Source organism: Pollicipes pollicipes, unplaced genomic scaffold, assembly GCF_011947565.3.
Source record: "Pollicipes pollicipes isolate AB1234 unplaced genomic scaffold, Ppol_2.1 Scaffold_4002;HRSCAF=4701_pilon_pilon_pilon, whole genome shotgun sequence".
Taxonomy (NCBI): domain Eukaryota; kingdom Metazoa; phylum Arthropoda; class Thecostraca; order Pollicipedomorpha; family Pollicipedidae; genus Pollicipes; species Pollicipes pollicipes.
Genome location: NW_023596420.1, coordinates 27,822,378 through 27,834,253, shown reverse-complemented (window position 1 = coordinate 27,834,253; position 11,876 = coordinate 27,822,378). Strand labels below are relative to the sequence as shown.

The 11,876-nt window shown below is 50.8% G+C and overlaps 1 protein-coding gene across 2 annotated transcripts; it reads right to left on the bottom strand.

The window, feature by feature from the left end:
* Window positions 1-1,495: 1,495 nt before the first annotated feature.
* Window positions 1,496-11,436, bottom strand: LOC119093534 (putative methyltransferase DDB_G0268948). Of its 2 annotated transcripts, none has more exons than XM_037216492.1 (7): window positions 11,366-11,436; window positions 7,487-7,605; window positions 6,803-6,963; window positions 4,165-4,378; window positions 3,811-3,911; window positions 2,830-2,970; window positions 1,496-2,424 (listed from the first exon to the last, which is right to left on the bottom strand). In XM_037216492.1, the coding sequence occupies exons 2-7, from the start codon at window positions 7,586-7,588 to the stop codon at window positions 2,313-2,315; spliced, it is 831 nt and encodes a 276-aa protein (XP_037072387.1). In that variant the 5' UTR covers window positions 7,589-7,605; window positions 11,366-11,436; the 3' UTR covers window positions 1,496-2,312. The 2 variants fall into 2 exon arrangements, with proteins under 2 accessions (XP_037072387.1, XP_037072388.1); XM_037216493.1 differs by lacking the exon at window positions 11,366-11,436 and adding an exon at window positions 9,459-9,739.
* Window positions 11,437-11,876: the final 440 nt, after the last annotated feature.

The following is an 11,876-nucleotide window of genomic DNA, read 5'->3' as shown; positions in this document are numbered from 1 at the left end:
AGGCGGCCTCTGACGGTAAGCTGGATAAATTACGTGGAGCTCTTCTTGTGATCAAGGGCGACGGGTCGGGCGAGTGGGAAGCCACTTACCGCTAGTCTTAAGCTGATGTGCATGCCAGAGAAAAGGTCATCTAGAGAACACGATCGGGCGAGACGGCGAGCATTGCATGTATGGTATCGCGCGATCTTGCTGAAGCCAATCCCCGTCGCGACCGGCTCCGTGAAATCGTACCAGGGCAGTTCAGGACGTCAGAGCGGTAGCAATGTAACGCTCTGAGGTGGTGTTGACGGGATCCTCGTTTTCGTCCTCAAAGAAGCATCTTCTGTGAGAGTCACGATTTCACGAATGTAGGATCACTGATGGCTCTCATTGTTTTTTTTTACCCTGTTTTGTCATTGCATGGCCATTAGAATGCCAGTGCAGTCTTGATCATGCGAAAAACACACATGTCTCTCTTGGGTAAAATATGGGTTAGCTTTTACCTGTTGAGAGATCAAGGTGCACAATGACTAAAAGGTAGTTTTACACGGTCTCTAACACCATCGAGAGCTCCTTCTGGCAGCCCGGTAAGTGACTAGAGGTGACTGGGGTCAGCCGCATCACGCTCAACCCCGAGAATTCTGCATTTGTGAAGGACGTGGTGGATTCGGCTGGCTTTGAGATGTCCACAGACTCCGTGCGACCCTGTGCAGAGCATCTCAGGGCCATCCGTGAGTCTCCTACACCGCAGAAAGCACTGGTAAACGCGTGTGGCTCGATGTTGTCGACTAAGTCAGCTACGCTTTCAGTATGGCAAACGGCATGCGTCGCTTTCCCGACTTACTCAAACGGAGCGAGCCCGGTGGGACGATCAGCTGCACACATTTTCATTGAATCCAAAGAGTGCCCGATTTTTTTACGCCTGCAAGCCGACATGCTTAGTGAGACCGGTGGAACACCAGGATCGGGTCCTGGCCATTCCAGAAACACTGCAACGGTGCGGGCGAGCTACAGGAATGGCTGAGAGATCACTCGGCAGTCGTTTCAGCGGCAGCAGTAGCGGCACCGCCAGCCGTGGTTGATTCGCCTGCGGCAGCGCCAGCGCCCGACGCAGGCGCGGAGGCTCCCTGTTCTAATGTGACCACGTCTGGAAGCGCGGGCCGCGTGGATGGACGATAAGAATGCCTCTTGCGTTGGTCACGTCCATTCTGTTCTCATTTTGTTATGCATGTCGCGGAGCAGATCTGTTGAGTGTGACCTCGTATGGCCTCGTTTTACGTTGCATCATGTTTGCACGTCCTAAAGAAATTGGGGAGGTAGAGGGTAATACATGCGTACCGTGTTACTCATCTGATGTTGTAACGCACTCCAACGTTGCGTCCACACGGGACAGTACACTTAACTTTGTGTTGACAAGTGGTTTCATTCCTGTCTAGTGCCGCAGAGCGCGCAGCTGTGGCCAGCTTACGTGTCCGAGCGCGGCACCCAGTGGCAGGGGAACGTGAAACGTTGCTGCGACGGCGAATCTGATTTATTGTCATCTCATGGTAAGGCCGACATCGTTGCAAGACACGCACAACGCTGGCTGGAATGGCACAGGTCTGACATGCATTAGTGTCGATGGTTGATCAGGTCAGGCAAATTATCTCGACGGACAACAGAAACAGACGCTCCGTTGGCAATCACACTAACCAGCGGACAAAACCATTCCCGAGGAACGCGAGGTGGTGAACAGTGAACAACAACATTCGTCACGTTCTTGAACGACATACTTATGACATGACGTACGCGTTAGCAATATCAACGGACGCCAGCTATATCCCGAAAAGAGCACAACGTGTGAAAAACAGCACCACTACGGTAGTGCGAGTCACTCGTTGGCATTGACAATGAGCAGCTACATTTGCTGTATCACTACCGCTCAACCCTTGCATGCCACGATAATAAAGCAAAGAACCCGATTCTCATAAAATACCACACTGAAGGATTCGTATTATATGAATACTCACTTCATCCCGTCACTTGTCCCGTTAATCGCATAGTGCCCTCTCAACAAGATTCATACAAAAATAGACACCTAAAGCTCCACAATGACGAGACAGTTTTCAGCTACACTACTCCAACAGCAGAATATCGAGGTACAAAATTGTATCCCAGCATCTTACCCGCTCATTCGAAGAGCCTCTAAACGCACCTCGCCCACGTGAGACAAACTGACTTTCCCAATCCATCCAGCTAATCACCGTCTCCCGCTGTCTCCCATCTCCAGCTCCCGCTATGCGCCGTCCCAAAACGGCACGACAAGCACGAACGCTGTCATCTGTGAGCCGCGATCAGGGCGACACCGGCTTCCGCGCCATCAGCAGGAAGTAGAAGTACCGGACGGTGATAGTGATGGCGCTAGTATCGACCTTCGGATCGCCGCTGGAGAGCACCGCATGGAATCTGAGGCAACACCGGGTGGTTTAGTTTTTCCGGTCTAATTTTGCAACCGCCGATGGTGCATAAATTAATACGAAAAATCGCTTTTAAATTGGAGTCTTGACATAAACAACAGGCTAGTATCGTCACTGTTTTGTTGCACCATCCTCCACAACTCTAACCTCGCTAACGTTTGACTGCATCCAGAAGTGCACAAACGACTGCAACTTAAAGCTTCAGTACCCGACCGGGAATATGATTAAGCTAGTCCGACGCGCGTTATTGCGTAACAGCGTCACGCCAGACATCTGCCTCTGACACCATATGGCAGGATCGCACACACACCAGAAATCACAAAGCGGTGCCGTGCCGATCGGCCTGGCGCCCTGGTCGCGTGCCGGACCGCCCCGCCAGCCGCTGGCCACTCACCGCTCCCTGGTCTGCTGCAGCAGGGCCTCGCCCCGCTCGGCGCCGCAGCGGTCCACCATGGTCTGGAAGCCGGACCAGGTGCTGATGCCGCCCAGCAGGCCGTCCAGCGTCAGCGTCCGCTCCTGGTAGTGGCTCTCATCCCTGTGGCCGCGGTCGGCGTCCGTCAGCCGCGCGGTACGGGGTCATGGGCCAGCGGGAGGGCGAAGTCAGCGAGCCGGCCAAACGTGGGATAGGAAAGAAAGAAGTGACGACATTTAAGAAAATCGCCGCTTGGGTATACTTCGTTGTCATTGTTGGTATTGGGGCTTTGCGACGTGCTCAGCTCTTATGAGTATATGGCGTCGCCACCTCTCACCCTGGTAGCAAGGGCGGGCACCGCAGGAAATCGAACCTCGCACCCCTGACTTCCCACGCACGCAGATGAACCACCACACTTCTGGTGCCTTCGCACTTGCAAGGACTTTCGCAGTGAGCTAGTGCAAGATATGTCTTAGCCGTTTCTCCCCGAAATCTTGTTCACGGCCCTGAAAATTACGACACAAGTGGAGAAGGCGTCTTGATAGTGCAGTGGTAAAGCGGCGCATCCAGGGAACTGAAAATACGGGATTCGATTCCCGCTGTGCGCACCCTCCCTGCCAGAATCAGCAGGCGGCGCCATAAAAAGCCCAACCAGCTGAGTGCGTTAGAAAGCCCACAAGACACGTACGAAATACAAAACCGCAACGTAAAGTTAAGTTAGAAGGCATCTGGAAGTCATGGAGGTATGAAGGCTAAAGGGCATGCGGACAGAAGAGAACATCACCAGAGCGCGAAATCTATGCGCCGCCGCGACAGTCCCACATCACGCCACACTTTGACACCATCCCACACAGGACGGCACTGTGCCCCGTCCCGGCCCGCCTCGCTCGTGCTGGCGCTGTCACGCGACGCATCCCGCTGACCCTCACGGGCCTGTTCGCCGGCGGTGCAGGCGATACCCACCTGACCTCGCCCGGGTAGGGCAGCCGGAAGCGTGGGTCGCTGTACCGGTCCGCCACCTCATTCCGGGTGTGCGCCCAGAAGCCGGCCGTGGCCGCCTGAGCCTGCCGAACACAACACAGCACGGTCAGCCGCATCCTACAACAAGATGGCTGGTTCGTACTCTATTTTCGGGTTTCACATCGCACGCTCGACTGGGGGATTAATGCGACGCTCCCCCGTAAGCCAAATGCATTTTAGGCGGGGGGGGGGGGGGGGCGAAAACTTCCGCATATTGCGCACCCGAAAGACCAAACGTTTCGGGGCCGTCTCAAGTCCGAGACCAACAGAGCGAGGCTCGCTGGCCTCCGCACCCACCTGCAGTATGACGTCATTGAGTTCGGTCCAGAGCGCGCCGTCGCGGTACGGCTCGGGCAAGCCGTACGCATACAGAGCGAGCAGGCCGCCCGGCGCCAGCACGCGGTCCGCCTCCGCGAAGAAACGGGGCAGCTCGAAGAAATGGGCGCACTGGCAGGCGGCGATCAGCTGTATGGAGTCGGGCGGCGCTGGGATCTCCTCGGCGGCTGATACCCTGGCGGCACGCAGGGAGAGGATAGAACGGGCGTGCCATGATGTCACGGAGCGAGGCAGAACAGATACTGCCTGCTGGTGAGGCAGAGTGGCTCTCTCGTAAACAGAAGCTCCCTGGTCCTTAACACTGGGCGGTGGGTAACAACAGCGGCGCTTCGGCGGCAGGGAGCCCTGGAAAAGTGGCTTTACACTCGGCCACAGGATCATGCAGGACCACGCCTATGAGGACTAAATAAAAATGTGCGTGCGTGCGTGCGTGCGTGCGTGCGCGCGTGCGTGCGTGCGTGCGTGCGTGCGTGCGTGCGTGCGTGCGTGCGTGCGTGCGTGTGTGTGTGTGTGTGTGTGTGTGTGTGTGTGTGTGTGTGTGTGTGTGTGTGTGTGTGTGTGTGTGTGTGTAGAGGGGGGGGGGGCATTGATAACCAGCGGGAGCGATGGCAATTCAGCAAAGGAGAGGGATGGACGACTTTTAGAAGTATCCGATGAGCTAATGTTCGAAGCCTAGAGCATAATACAGAGCGTGATAGGCTAGACGTTTTGCAGGGCCTGCCTCAGGTCAGATAACTGTAGCACGGGAAAACCGCTCCCACCAGATCCTCATCGTACCGGTATGTCCTTTTTGCAACCTCAGTTCCCCTCGTAAGCAGTGAAGTTGCATGTCTGTCCCACTACGAACAGGCCAGCCTCGTGGCCGTACATAGTTCTGAACTGAGCACGGGGTGCAGCACAATGCTAAGTGAAGTTTTCGTTACAAACCAGCCAGTTCGAATGCGCAGTTGGGCACTACCAGTAGCACTAGAGACTACTACCCTACTAGAGTAGTCTATACCATGTTATATGATCCTGCGACATGCCCGGCCCATAACGCCAGAGGTTAAAGGGGTGTTTGGACTGAGATAGTCATTTTAAAAATTATCCAGTGCAGTTTACAGCTCTGTCCCTCTGAAGACTTAAAACCCTCTGGTTTCTGAGCTTGCCGTCCGCGAGCTTGTGCAGACTATTTCGTGCGGACTTCATATATTAGGTCAGCCAGCAATGCATGACGCCAGACAGACGTCACGCAAGTACTGCCACCTCAATGGCCACAAAACGCACAAGGCCACGAAAAATATGATCATCGAGTTATTCGCGTCTGGCGTACATCAGCACGATTTCTAGCATCAACGGATTTCAGCTGACCCTAAACCAGAGTAATGCGTCTACTGCAAGCCTCGAACACAAATCACGTTTTGAACTATGTAATACAGTAACTTGGGCAGTTGTACGGGTTATGACGGTAAAGTAATCAAATAACCTGAAAACGTCAAAACCGAGCGTGTGAATAGAATACCGTCATATAAAATAACGAACAAATATACAAGAACATCACAAGAAACGCCAAAATAAGAGGACAAGACGATCTTCCGTTTCGCAAGACGATCTTCCGTTTCGCGAACATTCTCCAGCAACACCCCGCCACCTCTCAGCAAGTTGAAGTACTACAAGTGAGTCAGCCCATCCGTTCCCGTGGCAGCTCTGACACAATCAATCTGGCAGTAACTAACGTCATAAAGACGCTTCATGACGTAATCAAAATGCGATCTTTTTTAAGATTTAATCCAAACCTTCTAAATGGATGAATTTATGGGATCAGAGTTCACGCCAAGCCGTGCTTGTTGTGTGAACTCTGACGCCTTATCATCCGATCGCACAATCTGGCAGAATTTGGAGGCGAAATTTTAACATACCGCAATGCTCGACACGGTCCGCCTTTCCCTCTGACGTCATCTGAACTTTAGCTGGCCTGACCGTTGCCACCGGCCGCAGGCTGTAACTCTGAAGGACAAATGGCGAGCACCTAAAGTAACCCGAACCCCCCCCCCCCCTCTCCCCTCACGCGTGGGTGGATCGGAAGGCAGGTCCTCTAACCAACGGAACCAGCGGGACCGTATTGAGTATATATTCATAACTATATACTCAACATGGTATTATAATCAAGTAAGTAATATATAATAACATATAATTAATTAAGTAAACATATTAATAAAATAATGAAATTGTGTGGTCTAGAGCAGTCCTTGCTTACCCATCTAACACTCAAAAGTAAATCGCCACCTACAAAAGAGCTCATTTCATCATATCTGATGCCTGCCAGAATATCTTCGAATGTGGAACATTTCTATTAAAGGGAATGTTGTTCATCAAAGTAAGCTTCACCATCACCTGACGTGATCATCTGATCATTTCATTTTCAGCAAGTGAACTTATTCCACAATATTTGATACTTCGCTGAATATTTCCAAATGTGGAACATTCCCTTTAAAGAACATTGGAGGGAAGCCATCGTAAAACGAGTCTAGGCTCTTTGAACACATAACGGGGGACTGCGTGGCAACGTAACACCCCCGGAACACCTGAAGGCAGTTATTCGCGGCTCCGTCCAACTCACCGGTATTCGATATTCGCGACAGTGTTACTTGCGGCCGCCTCCTTGATCTGCGCTGGACTGACGTCCGTGGCTAGTACGGAACGGAAATGGGGTGCCAGACAGCGGGTGTTCTGTCCACTGCCGCAGCCGACATCAAGTGCACGATCCAGTGGCAACTTCTTCTGTGGGTGTTCCGGACAGTAAGCTGCCTACTGACCAGTCCATGTCTGGTATTTGACAAAAAGGCGTGCACAAACAGCACAAATACACAAATGTTAATTTGAAATAAGTAATTCAGGCATCCTTGAGCTAACAGATGTGAAAGCACGTCTCTGTTCACTACAGTTCGAAAAAAAACACCATAATATAAGGTTGCACACTATCAGAACTGAAGCATGTGATCTTATTATCCAAGATCGTTAAAAGCTCGGCCGCATAGCGCATCAGCTAAATTGTTACATGTGTGCACTGATTGATTGTAAGCATGTGCACAAATGATTGAAATTGCCAATCAATATGAAGATATAATGCAAATGAAGCTCAGAGGCCTTGATCAACAAAGCCAGGTCCCATACCTAGTTGCACTCCTTCACAATCAAATGAGATGACTGGAATTAATACCATTCACAGCCAACATTAAACTTGTCCTTACCATAAATATTAAATTAACTATAATATGGAAACAAATTCCGCATATAGTCTTACCTTGACAGCTTGCAAAACAACATTAATGAGAGATGCTGGCGGGTTCGGCCGGAACTCTGCATACAGCTTTGCATGCAAGGATGTCTCAAACAGCCGAAGCATGGTGCGGAAAATGTGAGCTGAAAAAAACATCCAAGAAAAAACAATATTACGCATGGTGTGGTGGCATATCTCTTATTAGCCACATCATGCTACAGCATTCTTGCAACGATGCCATCAGTTGCACGCTTTCATCTCGTGAGGCGATCTCCGGCCCAAGGTGCCGCACGGGGGGGGGGGCGAAGCTGGGATTGGCGGAGCCGGCTCCCATCGGTGAGTGGGCGCGGGCGCCGTGCAGATGAAATGATGTGTATGGCCTTTGGTCTCTGCATAGGTCTTGGCATTGGTCTCAGTTTCTCAGGCACTCAATGCTGTTCAGCTCCCAACAAGCAAGCCTTCCACGTTTTCCACGTCGTGCTCGCCTTCCACCAGGCCGAGTCGCAGCAGAGTGTCTCGCATCGCGGGCAGAACCCGCCCCCCGCCGGCAGAGAGTGGCGCGCTCACAGCACGTAACGTTGTTATGGCCGGGAGTCACTGCCAGGTGGGGGTATGTCTCCCGGGCTCTTGCATGGGCTAACTCTATGACGGGGTGTCCAACACCGCACCGGCTGGCGCCGCGAATTCTAGCCGGGCCCGAATGGGATGTTGGACCTTGTCCGCCGGTTCCTCTGTTGTTGTAGGATGCCGAAATAAATGTTCGTTCTGACAAATGGTACTTCACGTGTGTAAAAATTTTCGTGGACGAATCATTCGCAGTTCAGGCCGCAGCTCTCGTATTCACATTTGCTTTGGGGAAGTGACTCCTTTACCCATTTCCCGCGGGTTACTGGTGCACATATGGGTCGGATGGTTTTAAATCCATCAATGGCTTCTTGGTGGTGTATGCACATACACATTGTGGAGTTTGTTTCACGTTTCTGTCTCCAATTATTGCAAGGATCTGACAGTAATCCTCACAAATGCTCCAAGGCAGGCAGATCCAGAATCGACCCTTAAAATGATAATGTCACCATGCATCAGCTCAACCACCACGATACAGTTGTTTGTCTGTTCTTCTCCATCAAAATCTGGTAGTTTTGTGTGCATATGCCACCATTTGGCAGTGTTAAGATGCTGCATGTTTGGGTCATACTTTGGATATCCTCTTGTAGTCACATTAATAGTATATAATGTTGTACTTGTTTCTTTGTACCAGATGTATTTAGCTTTCTACATACTATGTACCATCGAAGATGAAATGCAACAAACAATGGTAAATAAATACCACGTGTACAGATTTGACCTAGTGCCTTACTGCAAACTTAACACAACCTGCCTCCTGCCCAGTAACGAAATTGGTACCGTATGCAGACATACAGGGTGTCCTGAAATTGTTGTGCGGATGGTGCCGCCTATCATTTCCCCCCTCCCGAACGCTGAGTGAGCCGGATTTTACCGCGCTCGGCCCCAGGGCATCCCGCCGTGTCAGGCGATCACATGACCCTCGCGACCGGCCTCACCTCGGCCGGTAACGGGCGGGAAAGGTCATTCCTTTTGAGGTAGCCAATGCGTCGAGTCTGCATATCGCCAATGGTGAGAGAGCACAGGCCATCGATCCACTAACGCGCGGTTGGGATGGTCAAGGGCAGCATGGCCCAGGTTCAGGTCGCCTGGGGCTCGGACGTCAACGTAGCGACGATTAGGCACTGGCTGGCACGCGATCGCTCAGGAGAGACGCTCGAAAGTCGCACAGGTTGCGGGCGGAAGTCGGCCTTGAGCCGGGCGGTGGAGATCGGCATTGCAAGACGGCCTTCAAAAGGCACCACTCGACGAGAACCCTGGCGAGAAAACTGACGGCGCAAAAGCACCCAGCCCCCAAGTCGGCCGTCCACCGGTATCTGAAGACCAGCCTGCAACTGAAGCCGCTTAACCTCAGGTTGCAGCCAAGGCTTACCGTGGACCAGAAGCGCAGGCGGCTGGAATTCACCAAGGCTCGCAAGAACTGGTCCGCTCAGGACCGGAGACGCTTCCTGTTCAATAACGAGTCGCTCTTCGAGCTCTTCTAAGCTCTTAACCGCCAGAACGACCGGGTCTGGCCCAGCAACAGCTCGGAGGTGCCGATCGCCGAGACAGTGAAGCAGCTAAAAAGGGCTACAGGAGCTAATGATTCTTGTCTGGGGCATGATGAGCTACCGAAGCCTCTCTGAGCTACACGAAGTCCCGCGCGGGCACACCGTCACCGCTGACTACGTCAGAGAGGTGCTGGAGAAGACTGCAGCCTCGGCGATGCAGCGGAGGAAGGAGAATGACCCGCCAACCGAGGTCAAATTCCTGACAGACATGTCAAGGGTGATTTTCCAGCAGGATGGTGCTCCAGATCATCACACCAGGAAGACCCAGGACTGGTGATGCACTAACTTCCCGGGCTTCTGGGAGAAGGGCACATGGCCAGGCAACAGCCCCGACATGTCGTCGACCGAGAATCTCTGAGCGATCATCAGGCAGAAAAATGTTGCCGCCACATCAGAAAAGGCCCTGTTCCAGAATGAGCAAACAGCATGGTGGAGGGTTGAGGTGGAGATTCTTGACAACCTGATGAGCAGCATGTCTGAGCACATGTCACAATGTATATGACTGTGTAGGCATTACATTGGCAGATAAATCATGAATGGGTGTCAATCATTTTTTCTGTTAGTGGGGAGAATGCAATGGTGCATCAATTTCAGGACACCCTGCATGTATGATACTAAGGGCATCAGAAGTCAGGGAGGCAAAGGTGCAAAGTTTCTGAAAGTTTTATATTAGACCTGTGGACAGTGTCTACAAATAATAACCTATAATGGCTTGCTGTCTGCCAGCCCCCACCCATTCCAGCTTGTGAGAACTTCTGGCATCCATGAGTACAACAATGATCTGAATAGTTCCAAATTGGCAAAATGAATGGCATGTCATAACAAAGCAAAACAGCAGTTGGTTTCATTTGGCAAGTGTAAATATAGCAATACAAAGGTAAATGCAAGTTATCTCCTTTGCACAGAATTCCACAACACAAATATTGGACAATTGCTGGTCAGTTATCGATGTTTTGTTTTAATGTCAGACAAACTGCTATTTAAACTCCACGACTTAATCTACAATTGTATATTAGGTAAGTCACATGCATAAAACAGCATATATTTTTAAGACCATGGTGAGATGTGTTGGGTGTTGTAGTGGTCTTGTGTATATGCATATACCAGGTACCTAATAGTATCTTGGTTTTAGGGTGTCAATTACTGTGGTTCTTTAGCATATAACACTTAACATGCATGTATACACCTATTAACATTCTTTGCAAGGCAGGCTGTCAGTTTCTGCTTTGGCAGTGGTTTCTGATCAGCAATGACACTCCCTAGGTTCATTTAACATCTTATTATACAGAACCTTTGTATTTCAAATGCAGCAAACCCAAAAGGTAACCTGAATAGTGTACTGGGGGCCATGGTGGGTTGAGCATGAAAAGCAGAGTCTAAGAGAGCATAAGTTGAAGGTCAAACCTGACTTATTGAGGGAAAACCACAAGGTTCTTGTTGCTGAATCCAAACATGGCAGGTTGTGACAAAGGTCAATAATCGTCATATTTTCTAATGCATGCATAATTCACGATGAAATAATCTAGTACAGTATGATGATCCCATTTTTTTTAGCAAGGGGCTACCTGGCTCTGTGAGCAAGGGGTTACCTCACGTAAGTGCCAAACACAGTCAGGCATTCAAAACGGGCTGTATTCGTGTCGTGACAGCGCATTACGGCCCACGGCCTACGTACAGCAAAATTATTTATACAGCGACATAGGTCTGCTAAGCCGAACGGGGTACCTACGTTAATTGCTAATTCCGAGATCACAACTGACTCGAACGTTTATACTTCGAACTTTGCCAAGGGCTGAGAACCGATTAGCTATAGGTATTTATCCTGACAAGCGGAGTCCCTTTTTTCGTAATATTAGCGCCACTCTCCCTCCTATCGCGAGCTACCACATCCTTAGATAAAAATTTACTAAAATATCTGCGCAGAGCAAAACAAATGCTACATTTTTTTCTGCTGCAGTTTTGCATTCATTTCGTGCAGGCTTCGTGGTTCCCGCTTGTGGCACCCACTCGTCATGGCTAAACGGAACACGGTCTTCTATTTGCTGTTTGCCTCATTAGCTCTAAGTCCTTAAGCAAAGTCATTGAACTTGATCAGCTGAAGACCATTTTCCACGCATCCTAAGAGGCGGCAAAATGTGTGTCAGATGTTTATGTGTTAAGCCTTGCAGTACGATAGTTGTGGTGGTGTACAACACGCGGGGGCGGATCCAAGATTTCGTCAAGGGGGGCACGCAACACAG